Source organism: Rhinopithecus roxellana, chromosome 13 (genome assembly GCF_007565055.1).
Source record: "Rhinopithecus roxellana isolate Shanxi Qingling chromosome 13, ASM756505v1, whole genome shotgun sequence".
NCBI lineage: Eukaryota > Metazoa > Chordata > Mammalia > Primates > Cercopithecidae > Rhinopithecus > Rhinopithecus roxellana.
The window spans coordinates 111,131,442-111,151,268 of record NC_044561.1 but is presented as its reverse complement, the minus strand read 5'-3'; the positions used below and the strand labels follow the sequence as shown (position 1 = coordinate 111,151,268).

Sequence of the window (19,827 nt, the reverse complement as noted above, 5' to 3'; positions counted from 1 at the left end):
ATATCTTCACCTAGCCTCTCACACGCCCCTTGCAAGCGGGCGAGGAGGAACACATACCCTACATAGGCATTCTCCCCGGCTCCTTTCCCGTGCAGCATTCGCACCTGGAGAGGTCCTTGCTAACGAAGCCTCTGCCTCCGTGGTGAGAGAGGACACCGGAATCCACCCAACCGACTTGCACTCCTAGTTCCCCCCAGAAAGTCTGACTCTGACCTTTCCCAACAGTCCCTGGACTGGCCCTCCTGGAGACAGTGCAAGTGCTGCGCCTGGAGTGGGATCAGCACAAAAAATGACTAGATCTTTTGGGTAATTCAGGTAAACACTTTATCAGACAGGCTACCCAAGATAAGGGGAGACTGGGGCCCTACAGCTTGAGGCTGTCGATTCTAGAGTCAGATCCCTTTGCTGTGGCTGTGCAAACCCCACCTTGGATTGCAGGGAGGGCTTCTCCCCGGTGGGAGATGCCTCTTGCCAGGCCAGATTGTCTCCTGGCTCTGGGGGCCTGGTGAAAGGCACAGCCCACTTCTGATTTCCCTTATAGCCCTCTTCACAATCTGAAGTCAGGCTGTGGATTCCTGCCTGCCCTTGTTTATTGCCTGTCTCCACCTCACTAGACTGTAAGCTCCAGGAGGGCAAGGCTGAGTTTCTTTCTCTAGGTTTCCAACACTGCCCCAGCCCTGACCGGCTGCTTATAAATATTTGTTGAACAAATTTATAAGGTTCTGGTAAATAAAAGCTCCCCCTGTCCCGCTCTGTTTTGAGATTGGAAGTTGAGAACCTCCACCAAATTCTCAGTCGGACCCGCCCCGGGGGAGAGATTCGAACAAACCTCGTCCTGGCAGCTGAGGGGGGCCGATACAGCACTCTCCGTCTTCTGCTTTCTCCTCATACCTGAGGAGCCTCCTTGACACCAACTAATCTTTGTGCTCCCTAGAGCCCTGCCCGGACCCTTTAACCACAGCTGCTCCCCATGTCCGGTTTCAGCCGGCGGGAGCCAGTTCCCACTCCTCCCAGCGCCAGGGGACCCTGGCTGCTACGAACTTACAAACCCGACACCAGGCCGCGCAAGCCTTTGTCTCTTCTTTATTTGCGGATATAATTATGCACCGCACTCTAAATTAGAGATAGATTTTTTCTGATATACATTTCATCTTATTCACCACGAGCACACCACACGCACAGTAGAACAGTTCCACACCTGATAAATTGCACAAGATGAGAGTTTAGATTCCTGAAAACCGGCAGGCAAGCTGGCCCCGCCGCGGCTTCTCGCCTCCCGGCTTCATTGAAGGAAATCTCCCGCCCAAAGTGGATTTCCCAGTCAGCCTTTCCCGCTGTAGGGTTGAAACGTCTCCGGAATGGGAAGCGCTCTTGCTGGAAATGGCTGGACGCTGTATATTCCGAGCACTGGATGGATATGAAATGTCCCCCCAAGGTCAAGTTTCCACGCCTGCGAGCTGCGCCCCCTCTCCCTCACTTCCCAACCCCCTCGGTGACTGGAACCAAAGTGTCAGGGCCCCACTTGGAAGGACAGAGAACCCTGCCCGCAAATGCGCCCTGCCTTCCCCCAAAACCAGGGTGTTGTGGAAAAGAAAAGACAACAGAAACGCAGACGCGATGGATCGTGAATCCCTATCCCCTCCCACCCCCCCATCCCCAATAATCAGAAACTAGGAACCAGAGATGTTTAAAGCTTGGCTTCCCAAGCGCGGCGGGAGGGCGCACTGGGTTGGTGGGGGAGGGGGGAGGGGAGAAGGGGGAGAGCGTGGAAGCGCGGCGGGGGCTCGCCCTTGAGCCCTAGTCCTCCGCGTTGGTTCGGTAGGCCTCGATGAGGCCCTCGAGGGAGTGCACGAAACCGGACACGCTGCAGATGCCGCCGATGACGAAGATGGCGACGTCGAAGAAGACTTGGTGCCACAGCAGCTTGCGCCAGAGCAGGCGCAGGTGAAAGAGGCTGGGCAGCAAGAAACAGAGGCCGGCGCCCGTGAGGCTGCCGGTGAGGCCCATGAGCAGCGCGAAATGCGGCACATAGATGGCCATGAGCAGAGTGAAGACGACAAGCGCGCAGCGCAGCGTCAGCCCCCAGGACTTCAGGCGCCCGTCGCCGCCGTAGCAGGCCGGGAAAAAGGCGCGGCTGCCTTCCTGGAAGAGTGACTTCTCCAGAACCTCGACAGCGGCGAAGAATGGCAGAGGATAGGACAACAGCGCCTTAGCCACCAGAAAGATGTTGACCACGGCGCGGATGGAGCCAGGCAGGTTATCCGTGATGACCTCCTTGGTCTCGTCGGCCCAGGTGAGGTAGGCGACGAGCGCGAAGAGGCCCTTGAGCACGCAGGCGGCGATGTGCGTCCAGTTCATCATGCAGTGGAACTCGCTGGGCTGCTGCATATTGCCCTCCAGCGAAGGCAGGAAGATCTGCGACGTGTAGCTGAACACAATAATGCCAATGGAGATGGGGAACTTCTTGACGTCGATGTAGAACTTGACCTTCTCCCAGGCCCAGTCGCGTGCCCGCGATAGACAGTAGGCTATGACTAGGATATTGATGACGAAGTGGGCCAGAGTGCACAGCAGACTGAACTTGGACACGGCCTTGAGGTTCTTAAGGAAGGCGCAAGGCAGGAGCACGGCCGTGGCGATAATGGACCAGGACTTCTGCGACACGGGCAGCCCCGGGAAGCTGTTGTACATGAGGTTGCCACTCACCACCACGTACAGGATGCACGTCATCACTAGCTCGATGATCTGCGCCACGTTCACCACGCGGCCGCCCAGCGTGGGGAAGCGCGGGGCGCAGCAGGCGTTGGCTATGGCCACGTATGAGTCCCGCACGCGCACCACCTCGCCGTCTTCATTCTCCTCGTACAGGCACGCGATGAGGATCTTGCCGGTGTAGCAGCACACCACGGCGGCGAAGATGATGAGGAACAACCCCAGGTAGCCGCCGTGCAGGATGGCGTAGGGTAGGCCCAGCACGAACATGCCCTGTGGGGCGGAGAGGCAACCAGACGCGGACGCTCAGCGAACTTGCAACCGATGAGGGGCCCGGGGGGCGTGGCTTAACGCTGTGGCCCGAAGGGGGCGCTAAGGACACTGAGAATTGGGTCTGAGCCGCCGGGGAGGAGAGGTTAAGGGCAGGCTGCGGGGTGGATGTAGGGGAGCTAATAGTGAGCCCCGGTGTCGAGCCAGAGATGGAGAGGGAGGGATGTACGGACGGATCTGAGAAGGAAAGGTGAGCTAATGGCTGGAGGTAGCGAGAGGGCTAGGGTGGGAGAGGGCTGAGAATAGGCAGAAGCCACAGGAGGCAAGAGAGATACTTCGGGATGGTTTCTGGGGACACGACCAGAATGAAGAGTTGGGGGAGGAGATGAGAAGGGGCAGGAGGGAGGGTGGTCGGAAAGGGGCGCTAAGAAAGGTAACGAGCTGGGCCTGAGCCACTGGAAAGAGAGGGCACGGGATTTGTGGTGGGGCTGGAATGGGGCCCAGGAGCTAAAGAAGGAAACTCGGGAGTCTCAGGCTCAAACCAGAGGAGGAAACGTTGAAGGCGGCAGTTGTGGCGGGGAAAGGAGATAGGGTAGAGAGGGGCTGAAGGTGGGGCAAAGCCCCTGGGAGTCAAGAACAGAGACAATGTGGAGATGCTTGGGGGAGCATGGCGCGGAGAGGAGGAAGCAGGGTTGGAAACTGAGAGTCTTAGGACAAGGCTGGAGTTACAGTGTGGCGAGGGCGAGTCCTAAGGAAGGGGACTAAGTGGAGGCTGCGGAGGCAAGTAGGAGGAGGAGCTTGACAGGAAGGCGCCAGCGCGGCGGGCTGGAAAGCCGAACCGAACCAGAAGCTTCAGGGTCGGGCGGACAGGGCTATATGGTTTAGAATCCACATGGGGACTAAAAGCTAACGAAATCCAGGGTCCTGGAGGCCTACGAACCTCCAGCCTCCTGCCCTGGCCTCCCTTGGGGCCTATCAAACGGAGCTTTGAAAGACGCTCCGGGAAGGCACGGGAGACAGCGAAGGCGGGAGCAGCCCCGGGTCCGTGATCCAGCAAGGCCGTCTCGCCGGGCCCCGGAATGGAAAGCGCCTTGGGTCGGGCCATCTTGTGTTCAGGGCCCGGTGGAGTCCTGCTGACCCCGAGATATCGAGCAACCCCTGGAAGGCCTCTGCTCCCAGGAAACCTGCTTTCCGTGGCCCCAGTGATAGTGCGCTCTAGGGACGCCCGGGGCCAAGCTGTAAGGGTCCAGGGGTGCCTAGAGCTGAAGTCTCCTTCCGCCCAGAAAGCCGCAGCCTGCCAGCCACTGCTAGCTCGGAGGTCGTTGCCAAGACTCCAAACCTGCTCCAGGTGGAGGAGTCCTGCGCCGCCTGGTGGGGAGTGGGGGGTGCGAATAAGGGGAGAGGGCCTAGAGAGCAGGGGCCATTCTTAGCCTCTGGAGAGGGCTTCGCCAGGGTCACATGCGGAGGAGCTGGCCGTCTCTTTGCGGTGCAGCCGGGATTTCGGGCGAGAGGGGTGAGTCTGTGCACAGGTAATGCCGGATTATTGCGGACTAAATGTGCTTGTGTGGGAGCATGTGTATGCGTTCGCGTGTGTACACCTGTATGTCTCCAACAGGCAGCACCTGAGGGAGCAGGCTGGTTCCTCTCTGCATGCCTCTGTGCATGTGTGTATGCATATGTTCAAACGAGTATTCATGTGTTTGGTATATGCAGGTACATGCTTTTGTGTATGGAGATGTAGGGGTGTAAGCAGGTGCATTTGGGGATAGTACTGGGGTCTATATATAGATGCATGTCGTGTGCGCCTGTGCCTGCGCATTTGTTCGTGGGAAGGGGGGCTGTGGGTATGTGGTGTGCCTGCCTGTGTACGTGTGCGTGTCAATGCGTGTGTGCCGGGGGAGGAGACTCCGAGCTCAGCGATTTCCCCTTCTTCTTTCCTCCCAAAAATGCAGCTGTGAATCCGTTCCAGAGTCCAAGACCAAATCGTGCCCTCCAATCCTGATTTTCTTTCTTTCTCATCCCTCCCCGCTCCCCCCGCCCCAATTTCCTTCACTTTTGCAGTGTCTCCGGACAGGTGTCTCAGACCCAACCTCAGCCTAGCGGTCTTGCAGCTGGTGCCATGGGAGGGAGTGTGGGTTAGGGCGGGAGACACCGCCTGGGGGCGTAGGTCCCCGCGCAGGGCTTGGAGGGATGGAGAAAGGGAGATTCCTGGGTTCAGGAGGGGGTCTCGAGGCCGAGATCACCGGGTGACTCTGTCGGGGGCAGAGCCTGGCAGGCTGAGCTGGGAGGGGGGTGGGCAGGCAGAACTGGGAATCCCGCGCTCACCTGGATGGCGTTGGTCACGTTCCAGCCTGCCTCCCACGCCGTGATCTTGGGCTTGTCGTGGCCCCCGAACTCGCCACCAGCTCCCACCTGGTCCTTGGAACCCGAGGGCGGCAGAGGAGCGCCGCTGCCGCGCTGATAATGGATGTCTCCCTCGACGGGCGGTTCAGCGCCCTCGTCCCCGCAGGGCTCGCCCTCGGCTTTCAGGATGTCCATCTGCAGGCCCTGGCGGTGCTCAAAGTCGAGGTCGTCGCAGTGCGCGAAGCCCACCGCCTCCTCATCCGTGGCCGCCTGAAAACCCATCCGGGCGAACATGCCGCTCACCTTGGCCTGGGACTTGTTGGACACGGACGTGGCCACGTTGGACAGCTTGCTGCGGAGCAAGGTGGCCATGGCGGCGGTGGGGACAGCGGAAAGGACAGAAGGACCCGAGGATGCGGGGAACGCGATGTAAGACGGCGAGGACCGGGGGGGCGCAAAGTCGCTATCTCCGCTTGCTCTCCGCGTGACGCCCGGGGGCTCTCTGGCTCATGACCCTCGCAGCCGGCGTTCGAGGCTCGCTCAAGGCTGGACCGGGCAAGCTGGCAGCAGGTCTGACAGAGCGGCGGCGGCGGCGGCAGTGGCTAGTGCACTGCGGAGCTGCCGCGGGGCGCGGGCTAGGCTGCGGAGGGCGGCGGCGGCGGCGGCGGCGGCGGCGGCAACGGCGTCAGAGCGGCTACGCGAAGCTGGCGCGGCGCCCCCACCGGTGCGCGGCCCAATGCGCTCCCGCCCCTCGGAATCAGGCGGTGCAGGGGTGGGGGCCTGGAGAAAGGAAATACCCGGAGGCAGGGGACGTGAGGAAGGGGCTAGGATAAGAGAAAGGGGGCGCCGAGGGATTCAGACGTGAGCTGGGGGCAGGAGAAGGGCGCCCTTGGGAAGGAGGCGGGAGGGAGTGCGTGAAAGAGTGAGCGCCCAGGGCAGGGGAGGTTGGGGGGGCGAAGTGCTGCATTTCTAGGGGAGGTGCTAAGCTCGCATCCTGGCCCTTCCCACCTCGCCGCCGCAGGGAGGGAGGGGGCCGGCGTGGGCTGATGCTCGTAGTCTCCCGCCCCCAGACCACCCCCTCCAGAGTCCAGGAGCTGTGCAGCCCCAGATCCTCTGGCTAAGGACTGGTCTGGGCGCCCCGAAAGCCCGCAGGACTGAGTTGTCAGTCTCTGGAGGAGCGGGTCGTCTAGAAGTCAGTCTGTTTCCCTGGCACCCATCCTTCGCGCTTAAACCTGGCCGAGAGTCCCCCTTGAAGGTAGAAGTGTCTGGCATGGATCGCTCCCGAGGAAGCTCAGCCTCAGGCTCAGTCACCTGGGCTCTCTCCGACCGTCCAGGGACGCCGCGAGGGAAGCGATTGTGCGGATCGCTCGCCACCAGCCGCTCTCCAAATGTGTGCAGAATGGAGGCGAAAGGTTGGCTTTTCGCTTTCTTTCCGTTTGGGGGTTCTGGAAGAAGGCAGGACTCTATGAGGACACCTCTTGGCAGCCTCCTAGCGGGTCTGCGAATGCCCACGCCGAGAGGGGCGCAGACGGGGCCAGGTGCGGAGGAAAGAAGGGCTCTCGGCGCTGCAGGACCGAGGAAGCGGAGGCTCGTGGTGTGCTGGGGCCCTGCTCCGACGGCCGCCTCCAGGCGGTGAGAGACGGTTGATTGGGGAACGGGTGTGTGAGCACGAGTAAGGGAGAGACCCAGAGACAAAGACCAGTGCTGCATCAGACACTGCTTGAGGCTGGATCAGTGTGGCCTCCGAGAGTGAGGTTTGGTAACCGCGTGTATTCTGTGTCTGTGTGGTTTTGTGCGCATTCGAGTGTGTGTGCTGGAGCTGGTGTGTTGGATTGCGTATGTGTTCCTGAATGGGGTTGCCTACGTTCGTGCCTGTGTGAGTCCCTTTGTAGTAGTCTCCGTGAGGGTCCGCTGCTCTGAATGGGTCCCTGCGTAAGTCCCCAGTTGAGGTCCTGGCCGGACTCCTCCTGAGCAGTAAACCCCAGGGCTTCACCTGGCAGTCCCAGCCTGAATGGAGAAGTAGCTGCTGCGACTGGAAGTGGGGGCGGGGGCGGACAGAAAAACCGAAAGAAACAAAAAAGGAAGCGGCTCCCTATCTCCCCTCTCCCGAGGCCCTTTCTCCCTGGGAACCCCAGTCCACTCCTTCTCTGCAGTATTTCTAGATTAGCTCACGTCAGCGCACAAGTAGGGCGGCCCGAGGGCTTTGGCCAGAGAGTTGGAGCTGCCAGGACAAGACAGGCTTCCCTCTCTACACCCTCCCCGCTTCCTGCCACCTCCTCCCAGCCCAAGCACCTCCCAGTCTCCCGGAGGAGGCTTCTCTCCAGATAGGGAACCTCCACCACATTGGACAGAGATGCTCCTAACCTCTCCCCAGGTACCCCCTTAAATTCCCCAGAAGCTCTGGAAAGCCCCTAACTCCTGCCTGGTGGAAACCAAGACAGAAATCCTCTTCTTAGCCTCCAGCTACTAAGACCAAAAAACAAAACAAAACAAAACAAAACAAAAAAAGACCCCTCCATAGAACCCTCCTCCAAATACAGACACTCCGAGTCATGATAGAACCCAGAACAAAGACAGAAAAGAGATTCTTCCTCCAAACACAGAGATCCTCTCCTCCAAGGAGGCTTCGAAATAGAAGCGATCCCCCTTCTGAAATTTGCCCTGTACAGAGACCCTCGGCCCACCCCAATTCTCAGATATAGGAAAGAGAGAGAGAGAGAATTTTCCCTACAGATTCCTATAGACAAAGACCTCCACATCCTAATCGCTATCCTCTCCCCTTCTGTTTCTGGTGAAATTCTTTGGCCCACATGAGATGATCTGGGCAGAGGCTGGGTCTTTTTAGGGTTCCCCAGTGCCTCCTCCACCCCATTACACCCAGACCTTAGGACGGCCACTGATGCCTTCTCTGACAAGTGAATCTAAAGTGGGCTGTGATGTTTTTTCATCGGTGAGAGATGGGGTCATTTATTCCATCATTCAGTGAACCTTTTCACAGCTCTTCCTGTGCATGTGATTCTGTTCTGGCTATTCTGGGAATTGTCAAGATGACATAAGCATAGTCTCTTCCTATACTCCCCACTCCAATTCTTGGGTCTAGGAGGGACCTTAGAAAGCCCTCAGTCCAATTTTCCTTTCTGCAATGTTTAAACCTCCCCCAAACATCCCAACAGAACCTCACATTTATCCTAGTTTTACAGACAAGCAAACTCAGGCCTGAGCAAGGAAGTGTCCTGCCCAAGGTCACACAGAATCCAGGTTATAGCCTGGCTAGAACCCCCAGGAATCCTAAGGCTCTCCCCAGCATGCCTCGCCCTGCACTACCTCACCTTGTCCTTACATCCTTTCTCCCTGGTTGTTGTTTGGTATTTGGCCACCTCATTGTCCAAAGAGATGAAATTCAAAATCAGATTCTAGTCCCCCTGGCTATAATTAGATGCCAGCAGTCGGGAAAGGAACTCCCATATTTCCCTGCTTTCCTGCTGTTTGTAATAAATGCCTCTTCCCAGGATGAAGGCAGGTGTGGCAAGCTCTCAAACAACCCACACTTTATTGAATAATTCTACTCCATCACATACTAACTCTATGACATTGACTACTTCCTTGACTTCTCCTAGCTTCCATTTCCTCATCTCTAAAATGCGAAAATAAGAATAACAGCCTCATAGAATTATTGAGAAAATTCAATGAAATCTTGTATATGAAATGTTTAACAGGTGCTGCATGCCCGATACGTGACAGCAATTATTTTATGACTGTTGTAGTTACTATACTCAATGGCCAGTTCTCAGTGTGGGGTGGGGGGCGGAAATGGGAGTGCACAAGAAAAAGCCTGCGATTGGATCTTGGCGTTGAGTGAATTGGAATATACGTCTTCTGTCTTTGCAGCTCTCTGTCCCTATTCCTCACAGTCCCAAGCTGACCTGAAGAGAAGGGACTGGAAGTCAGGAGCAGGGAGAGGGCAGAGCCCAGGAGACTAATGACTTCCCTTGCTGGTACTGAGCTGGGCTCTGCTCTGGTGAAGCCATTAACCTCCAAATTCTCCCAAATAACTCCTCTAGAGGGGTCCCCTAGGAGAGGATTTTGCAGTAGGCTGGTCCCCTGAGTTGAAGCACAACACACATATACATTCACACAGAGCATGACAAACCAATGGATAGATGCACAAAAACATGAGGACAACATAGAGATTCTAGCAGATTGAACAGAGCATTCTAGTACATTGACAGAGCAACACACAAGTCACGAACAGGCCAGCACACAGATAGACACATGCAAGATTTGTACCAAGACTGCCTGCCATACAAAGAAATCAGGACAGACACTGGCAGGTCCCTCTGCATGGGCAGAGGCACCTGGATAACAGGCTCAGACACACAGCGGTGCAAAGACAGGTAAACACACACACGCACACTGAAAAGCTCCCATACACAAGAAATCACACACACACAGTCACACTGAGACCAGTAGTCAGGACTACTCTTGTGTGATCACTGAAGGGGAAAAGAGCGAGAACAAAGGGCAGAAAGAGGCAGGGAAGACATAAAAAGGACCAAGCAGGGAGACAGAGATGGAAACAGGGCTTGCTGGACATAGCTACCAGCCAGTGGGAGACAAAAGAGGCAGAAATGCCACAGCCTTCCTCTTTTGCTGATGCCAGAACCCAGATCTTGTGACTAAGAAACTAGGAACTGGGAGGGTATGTGGGGAGAGAACAGGAGCTGTTGCTACCCAACCTGGGGGTGTCAAAGGGTCTCTCCTGCCAGGGCCACACAGGTTCCTACCTTCTCTTAGGACTTCCGCCAAGCCTTGTGAAGCAAGGACTTCTGGATGAGGAGTTTGGATTAGGAAGGACCTGGATCAGATCCCCTGAAGCCAGGGCCCAGGTGAAATGCACGCACCCCCTCCTGACACATGAACTCAATCTCTCTGTGTTTGATGCCTTCAGTACCCAGGGGGTTAAATGCCTGGCTAACAGAGGTGGGAGTCACTTTGGGGGAATAAATAGGGTTAAATAGAACTGGGCTTATCTCCCAGAGCAGACAGCACCATGGGGGAAGGGGAGGCATGGAGCCCTTGAATTAATGGCCTGGAAAGCCAACATCATAAGCATCATTTCGGGGCTGAATGATCACAGAGAGCCCCCTCCCCCTCCCCTGTAGCTCAGAGCCCTCCTTTTCCAGAGCAAAGTCTGCCTGGCAAGTCTTTTCCTGCTGAGGTGACAGGCACTGGCTTCATAAACCACTCCCACCCCCAAGTATCCTGGGGTTGGGACATTGATGCAGTTTTCCTACAGCTGGAGGGAGCCATGTTCACCTTTCCCCAAATCAAAACCCAATTTCCTGATGCTGTGTCCCTGGGCACAAGGGAGGAGAGGGGCAGCAAGGCTGAAGAGCCAGATGGGGGCCCATGCATGGAACAAAGACCCCGATTCTTCTCCCTTCAATGGGACAAATCAGGTGGGGCCATTGACCATGTGGTGCTGTGAGCTCAGGGTAAGATACATGAAAATACATTCATGACTGTGTATGTAGTAGCAGTTTTCCTTGCACACATAGTGAGCATCCCATCTCCAGAGGTGTCCAGGCGGAAGCTGGATGTCCTATCGGAGACAATGTCTAGAGAAGTCCTGCCTCAGGGTAAGGGAGGCTGCATTTCATGACTTCTGGGGTTCAAGGTTCATGCTTTCTGGACTGACAGCTCTGAGAAGGGGTCAGAGAACAGGAGACATGAGGACCCAGGTCTTGCCCTCAGCAGCCTTTAAAACAAGAAGCTGCCTGGACCTGAAAGAGGGGCCCTGGACCTGACTTGGTGGGTTAGACCAATGGTTCCTGCGCTGTCCTGAGAACACAGCTTCAGTTATGCTGGGAAGCAGGGAGCACATCAGCCGTATTCCCCACCGTGTCGCCAGCACACAGTAGGTGCTCATTCATGGAGATGAATTAAGTCAATGTCACAAAGCCATTTCCTCCTTCCCAAGAATCACACAACAGCCAAAATCCAGCTCTGAATTATGAAAACAGTAGCTCTTCTGAATGGATTTGTCTTTTATGCTCACATCATCTTTTATGTAGTTGAAAGTCAGTCCGACATAGGTGTGTGAGATGTGATTTTTGTTAATCTAAGGCTTGGGGTGCACACCCAGATTCAGGGACTCCTTGCAAGAACACTCAGCACCTACCAGCAGATTCTAGGTCTCTAGGAATCTGTGGGTCACTGGTTATAACTGAGAGAGACAGCTATTGGGAGCTCTGATTCCAGCAAACCCTGGGACAGGGATCCTGCGTTCCAGCAGTGTAAAGGGGCCGTGTATCTGACCTCCTACACTCTCCAGGTGCAAAGCTCGCCTTTACTGAGTGCCCTCTGTGTGCCAGGCACTGCTGAAAGTATACTCTCAGGATTGTTTCCTTAAATTCTCACAATCCTGAGACTAGCCCACTGTCATCTTAGGAGGCTACAGGCAGGGCCTGCAGGAATGGACTTGGGGAAATGGATAACTGGATGGGCACAAGCAGGGAAGACGACAGTTGGGAGGAATGATGATCACTGGGGTCAGGGGAGCTGCAGGTGGTCCTTGCTTTAGTTAGAAGCCTCAAGGGTCAGCCTTTGCTGGTCAAAACCTGCCTTCACCCAGATCTAGAATAATCTATCTCATTGAGTGCTATGGACTGAATTATGACCCCCAAATCCATATGTTGAAGCCCTCCCCCTCAATGTGACTGTATTTGGGGATGCCTCTATAGAAGTGATTAAAGTCAAATGAGGTAAAAATGGTGGGATGCCAATCTGATAGGATCAGTGTCCTTATAAGAAGAGACACTAGAGCGTCCTCTCTCTTCTCTTCTCTCTCCTCTCTTTCTCTCTCTCTGTCTCGCTCTCGCTCTTGCTCTTGCTCTCTCTCTCTCTCTGCCACATGAGGACACAGGGAGAAGGCAGCTGTCTGCAAGCTAGGAAGCAAGTCCTCCCCAGAAACCAATCCTGCTGGACTGTGATCTGGGACTTCCAGCCTCCAGAACTGTTAGAAAATGTGTTTCTGTTGCTTAAGCCACTCAGGCTTTGTCACTTTATCATGGCAGCCTGAGCTAAGACTGAGTGCTTCTGCCATCCCTGACCTAGCTCAGTGACCAAAGATTTTTCTAGGTCACGGCCCCCATGGACATCTGGTGAGACTGCAGATCCTTCTTCTAGAAACACACACACAATATTGCACAAGGTTTCATATCCCTAAGCCCACCCGTGGTGAGTCCATGGCCTCCAGCCTAAAAGCCCAATCTAGACATTTTTGTTCTCTTCAAATTCTGTTGCGAGCTGGAATCCGGGAAAGATATCATCATGAACATTTACCAGATGTTTCTTCTCTGCTAGGTTCTAAGCTAAGTGCCTTCTTTCCCTGTGTCACCACATCATGGACAAGCCTCACACTATCCCCGTGAGCATGGGTTGGTTTTATGTTTGGTTTATAGGTGAGCACCCTGGAATGCAAAGAGGTTAAGTGACTTGCCCATGGTCTCACAGTTAGGTAGTGGCGAATTCAGGAGTCGAACGCAGGATCAGAGCTGTCCTTATAACCTCAGCACTCTAGGTGAGTCTGCAGGGCAGGGCTTGGGTCTCTGGGCTCCAGGGAAGGACTGTGATCCAGATCTGGCTCCCCCTGGTCAAATGTCTCTTTGTGTTAGTTCCCAGGCATTCTCCCTGCAGTGACTGGTATACACATCTATTCTGGGGCACCTCTGTCTCCCTCCCGACTACGGAAGCAACTCCTGGGACAGGGAGGTGGGAGGCATAAGGCCGGGTACATAGTAGGTGCTCTCAGAAGACCCTGTGGATTTCACTAAAGTCTGGGTGAGATCTGGCCTCAGTGGTCTGGGCCCTGTGTCCTGGCTTTCCAGCCCCAAGAACACATGGCTGTTCCCCATAGGATGGCTTAGACCTGCACAGCTGATAAAGGCTTGGTCTGGTGCAGCGGGTCACACCTATAATTCCAGCACTTTGGGAGGCCAAGGCAGACGGATCACCTGAGGTTAGGAGCTTGAGACCAGCCTGGCCAACATGGCGAAACCCCGTCTCTACTAAAAATACAAAAATTGGTGGCGTGTGCCTGTAGTCCCAGCTACTCAGGAGGCTGAGGCATAAGAATCGCTTGAACCCGGGAGGTGGACGTTGCAGTGAGCCAAGACTGTGCCACTGCACTCCAGCCTGGGCGACAGAGCAAGACTACACCTCAAAAAAGAGGCTCCCAGGACACATTTATTGTTTCTCAACCTAGGCTGTGTGAGCTCTCTCTCAGAATTGGTTAATTTTATATTATTTTATATCTTTTTTTTTTTTTTTTTTTTTTGAGATGGAGTCACTCTGTTGCCCAGGCTGGAGTGCAGTGGTGTGATCTCAGCTCACTGTAACCTCCCACTTCCTGGGTTCAAGCGATTCTCCTGCCTCAGCCTCCTGAGTAGCTGGGATTGCAGGCACCCACCGCCACACTCAGCTAATTTTTGTATTTTTAGTACAGATGGGATTTCACCATATTGGCCAGGCTGGTCTCAAACTCCTGACCTGCAGTGATCCATCCACCTCAGCCTCCCAAAGTGCTGGGATTACAGGCATGAGCCACTGCGCCTGGCCAATTTTATATTATATTATTTTATATCTAAAAAACCTACCAGCAGATTCTAGGTCTCCTGGATGACCAAATACTGCTTTAATTGTCATGGGCCTTATGACAAAAGAAGAGAGGGAGGCTAAATGCTGAACCATATTCACTGTGCAAGTGTGATTTCATTTCAGCCACACACTAGCCCTCACATTAAATTATTCGTGTTCTTTTGAAATGTCTGATAGTGAGGCTTTGTTTTTGTTGCACTGGTATATTGTCTCTGCTTTTCCAATTGTGTAGAGCTAAAAGGATAAGGAGTTGATACCTAGCTTTCTGTCTGTACATATTTTCATAAAATTGTAATAAAGATAATTTGTCAATTGTTGACGGGGGGCTGTGACTTTTTCCCCTTTAAACGTGGTTCCTGTATTACTCAAGCGTGAGAAGCACGCATTTAATTCATTCTGACCAAGTAGAAAATAAGCTTCACACATTGGTGCCCCCACACACAGCCCCTGCCACCAGGATGGGTCCCTGTCCTCAGTTTGGCTCCCCCACTGCTGCCTTCGAGGGGAAATATGACAGCGTAATGAACAGTTGTACGACGTGCTATAAAAAGGCAATTAAGGGAACTATTGGACTGGGACAAGCCAGCGTGACCTGGTTAATAGCTCTGAGCGGAGCTGGGCCGTGGGGAGGGTGAGATGCAGGAGGGGGAGGGGCTTGCTGTTTCTCGGTGAGGGGCTGAGGTTGTTTTATCCACTGCTTGCCAAGTACCGAGGGGTTCCCAGGCTAGACTCATGACCACTGGGTCCAGGACCAGCCTGAGAGGAACATTGGTTCAGGGTTCAGCTCTGGAGTCAACTCCGCCACTACTGGTTGAGCGACCCTGCGCAGGTGACTCATGACCTCTCTGCTTCAGTTTACTCATCTGTTAAATGGGGATAACAATGATCAGACTAGAACTGTGCCCCAGGAGGGGGAAGAAGGGGTGGATCATTCATTGTTAAACTGGTCAGAGCTGGGAGCTGCACAGAGCATTCAAAGGAAGGTGTAGAGGAGGCTTTTACTAGTGTTAAGTAGGATCTCTCAACACAGTTCATTCTGTGGCTGTACCTAATCAGCTCCCTGGGCTTCCCACCCTCTGCAGGGCGAGTTCTTTGATCCTATCCCCTGTGGTCACCATGTGGTCACCACCTTGAGGCCACCCCTCCTCTTTGGACCCTTTCTCTCATCCCCTCAGCTCTTCAGTTCCTGTCTCCTTCAGATGCCACTATTTGTGAGTCACCTTTGGCATATGCCAACCTTTGGGATGGAGACAGAGAGAAATCCTTCCCGCCCCATCCGCATGCCTGCATCACTCCACTTTACAGTGCTGGTAGGAGGATTGAGGAGACATCACATGGAATGTAGGTAGTGAAGCACCTGGCACTTAGTAAGTGCTCAATAAACTCTGGCTATTGTTATTGTTGTCATAATGAGGAAAGGTCTGGGTTTGTATTGAACACCTAGCAGAGTGCCTGACACATAGCAGGTGCCCAGTACATATTTGGCGAGTGAATGAATGAATGAAATGTCCCTTGGCTCCATTGTCTGCACTCTGTGATCGAATACACTAACCCCTCTCTGAGCCTGTTATTCATTCATCAAATAGGGATATGATCTGGCCCCAAGGACCGGAGAAGTGGCTCACCAGCTATAAACTCCTGCTCACCGTGGGGACTGGTTCTGTTCACCCCTACATTCATCTGTGCCTGCCTTTTGGATATCTGAGTGCTCAGGGGGTGTCCAGCCCCCCATCACACGTGTTTATTCTAAAATAGGAAATCAGCAGTGCACATGGGTCTGAAGGGCCCCTCCCCACAGTCTCAGATGGAAGTGGCTCTGAGAGCCAGCCCGACAAAGGAGCAATCAGGGGTGATTATGGCTCATTTAGGGACAGCTTGGTGATTGGCTGAGAATCCCCAGCTCACTCCTTGCTCCAGATGAAGAGGGCCTGAGTCCTTGGGCTCCTTCTCTCCAGCGCCTGGCCAAGGGGAGGGGGCTGCAACAGGCAGGTGAGACACAGGAGGCAGCCTGTCACCCAGGGCACATGGGCCACAGGCTCGTGCATTGGCACTTCAGCCTGTATCTGTGAGCAGGATGCTTACCTTGTAAAGTTATAGAGCCAGCCCTGGCCTTTTCCATCATCCAGCTGCCCCCAGGATGAAGCACAAACTCCCCCTACCCGAAACCTGCAAGGCCTGGTGTGTCCCAGCCCCTGCCTGCTTCAGTAGCCTCCTATCCAGCAACTCAACTGGATCTCCTTAGTTCCAGCTGTAGGGGTTGATCTGCTTCCCACCCTGACTCTCATTTACTTTCATTTCTGTGGTTCAGAGCACACTTTAGAGCAGACAGCGCTGAACTCAAATTCAAGTTCCACCGCTTTGTAGCTGTGTGATCAGGAAACACTTCACCTGGCAGAGCCTCAGTTATGTAATCTGCTGAGTGGGCATGATCAGTGGCCTCCCTCCTGAGGTGGCGGAGAGGATTACATTTAAGGTAAGAGCGCATCTGTAACACCTCACATGCAATCTATCCTTCATGGATATTAGCTAGTATCATCATTCATTCCTAGGTCACTGCTTCGATGTCATTCCTTCCAGAAAGCCCTCTTTGGGTATGCCCGTCTTAAGTCTTCCCACCACCCTCTGTGCTTTGCCCTGGCATGTTGCCCATCCATGTGGGTGTGGCTGATGTCTTTCTCATCCTTGTATCCTGTGCTCAGCAAGAGGCTTCTGTAAAGGAGGTTGTCCACGGGCCTGTGGACAAACCACCGTGCAGAGGGCGAGGAACAGATAGAGATGCCTCTCAGGGCCTGGACCAGGGGAAGGGGGGCTGAGTCCTCAAACTGTCCAGCTCTTTGCTTCAGCAAGACCTATCTCCTCCTTCCAGCCCCTGCCAAGATGTCTTCCACCCTCCTCTCAAGCTCCTCCCACGGAGGCTTCCTGGACTCCCCACAGCTCACAGTGGTGTCTATAGAAAATAGAATGTAACCTTCTCTCCTTCCAGTGACTGCCTCTAAAGGCGTGAATTTGAACTGAGTCTGTGCTCTTCTGTTCTTTTGAGACAGGGTCTTGCTCTGTCACCTAGGCTGGAGGGCAGTGGCGCAATCACAGCTCACTGCAGCTTCAACCTCCCGGGCTCAAGCGATCCTCTCACCTCAACCTCTCAAGTAGCTGAGACCACAGGTGTCCACCACATCTGGCTAATTTTTAAAACATTTTTTGTAGAGGTGGGTGTCTCGCCATGTTGCCCAGGCTTGTGCTTTCTTAATAACAGTCATAATAGGCCAGGCATGGTGGCTCATGCCTGTAATCCCAGCACTTTGGGAGGCCGAGGTGGATGGATCACCTGAGGTCAGGAGCTTGAGACCAGCCTGGCCAATATGGCGAAACCCCGTCTCTACTAAAAATACAAAATTAGCCGGGCTTGGTAGCGGGCACCTGTAGTCCCAGCTACATGGGAGGCTGAGACAGGAGAATCGCTTGAACCCGGGAGGTAGAGGCTGCAGTGAGCCGAGATGGCACCACTGCACTCTAGCCTGGGCAACAGAGCGAGGCTCTGCCTCAGAAAAAAAAAAAAAAGAAAAGTCATAACAGTTACCACTTATTGAGGACTTACTTTTTCCATCTAATGTGCTAAGTACCCCTCATGTATTCTCAACCTCAGTCACCAGCTTAGGTCCAACAGGGCGTTACTGAAAGAATGTTGTGGTCTCAGATAATTATGGGAGGGGCAGCCTCAGGAGCACCGCCTCAGGAGAGCCAGGACCAGAGACCCCTCTCTTCTCACTTCCATGCTCTCAGCATGTCATCTTTTCTTCTGCTTTGAACTTCTTCCATATTGAAGTAAACATGACACTAACCACTCCCAAGCCTCCCATCTCATAGTTATTACTGCTGGAGTGGAACTAGCTGTTTGTCATAAGCTTGGCTTGAAAAGTCCTGGGGAAGGACTTTAGTCAGCTCAAATCAAGCACCGTGCCCCACCCACCCCCCCCAACTCCAATAAATATGGAATCATTGGCTGGGCGTGGTGTCTCACACCTGTAATCCCAGCACTTTGGGAGGCTGAGGTGGGCAGATCACCTGAGGTCAGGAGTTCGAGACCAGCCTGGTCAATATGGCGAGACCCCATCTCTACTAAAAACACAAAAAATTAGCCAGGTATGCTGGCACATGGCTAATTAGCCGGGCTAATCCTGGCTACTCGGGAGGCTGAGGCAGGAGAATTGCTTGAACCTAGGAGATGGAGGTTGCAGTGAGCTGAGATTGTACCACTGCACTCCAGCCTAGGCAATAGAGTGAGACTCCAGCTCAAAAACAAAAACAAAAAACCATGCAATCACTGGGTTGCCACAGTCTTACAGTCAGAGTCAATGTCAGTGTCAATGTCATATAAGACTCTGACAACCCAATGATGGCCCTGTGGATAGGGATGGGAAGAGACAGTTCTCAGAGTAAGGACAGGCACTGGACAGGCAATGACAGAAGCCCACCAGATACTGCCACATTATTTCACACACCTGGAGACCAAGAAACAGAGAGCAGGATCACCTTCCCCAACGCCACACAGCAACAAGAGCCGGAGTCAAGACTCAAACCCATATCTGTCTGTCACCAAAGCCAAACTATTTATCAGAGATGATTCTGAGGTTCCACAGCCAATGACAGGGATACCAGAGAAGCCACAGCCGACACAGAGAGTTTGGGAGGAAAGGCTGGCTGGGAAAGAAAGTCAACAAGAGCTTGGTGTCACGTCGCCGTTAATGGAACCCATCCTAGGGTCAGACTGCTTTGATTTGAATCCCAACACTACCTCTGCTGGCTGTGAGACCCAAGAGAAGTTGTTTTACTTCTCTGTGCCGTTTTCTTAATCTCTAAAATGGGTCAATAATAGTATATTCCTCATAGGGTTGTTGTGAGGATTAAATGAGATAATGTGGGTAAAGTCCTATGCATTTTAGTAAACACAGTAAATGGCAGCTTTGATAATATTGTTATTGCTGTTGGTATACTTATTATTATCAACATTGACCATATTCAGCCTAAAAGGATGGTGGTACTCGCAGGTGGGTACATGAGGCAGGAGCCCCTGAGAGAGGTCAGGCCAAAGAAAAGTGTCTGTTCCCAGCATGAGCAAAGCTTGTTAAGAAAAGGGCGTTTGATGGCACAGGAGGCCATGGCCTGGACCAGTCTGTCACTAGGCTCCAGGGCAGTGTTCAAAGTTATTTAAGCTTTGTATAGCCTGCTGGAGACCTCCCTCTGCCCTTGATCCTTGCAGCTGCAGACCAAGGCTGGGGATTTTTTCTTGGGGACTCACAGCCTGGGCTGCTTTGTCTATCAACATGAAGGTCATCAAAGGGTTAGGAGGCCTCTTAGGTGTAAAAGTCAAATGAATGTGCTCATCAAAGGCTTCCTATAGAGGATGTCCCTCTATAGGACACGGGCCTCCTACTGTGGGATCTCTGAGTCTAGATCCCAAAGACAAGGAGAGATTCTTGTGCCTGGACAGCAGCTAAGCCCCTCAGAGTTGGGTCAGCCATATCCAGCTACTGTCTCCTTCCTTTGGCTCCAGAATCAACTCTGACCCTAGGTGCAGTGCTGTAGACTTCCCCCTACCCCAGTCCTTCCAGTCCACTGTGCTGGGGCTCTCAGTGCCCAGTGCTCCCTGAAAGCATCTGTGCTATTTCTGCATTTGTCTTTATTTATTTATTTATGAGATAGAGTCTCGCTTTGTCACCCAGGCTGGAGTGCAGTGGCATTATCTGGGCTCATTGCAACCTCTACTTCCCAGGTTCAAGTGATTCTCCTGCCTCAGCCTCCCAAGTAGCTGGGATTATAGGCATACACCACTACGCCCCCCCCCCT

The 19,827-nt window shown here is 53.7% G+C and overlaps 1 protein-coding gene across 1 annotated transcript; it reads right to left on the bottom strand.

Moving 5' to 3' along the window:
* Positions 1-1,067: 1,067 nt before the first annotated feature.
* Positions 1,068-5,937, bottom strand: SLC32A1 (solute carrier family 32 member 1). Its single transcript, XM_010355352.2, has 2 exons — positions 5,308-5,937; positions 1,068-2,985 (listed from the first exon to the last, which is right to left on the bottom strand). The coding sequence occupies exons 1-2, from the start codon at positions 5,695-5,697 to the stop codon at positions 1,798-1,800; spliced, it is 1,578 nt and encodes a 525-aa protein (XP_010353654.1). The 5' UTR covers positions 5,698-5,937; the 3' UTR covers positions 1,068-1,797.
* Between the last annotated feature and the right edge of the window lie 13,890 nt (positions 5,938-19,827).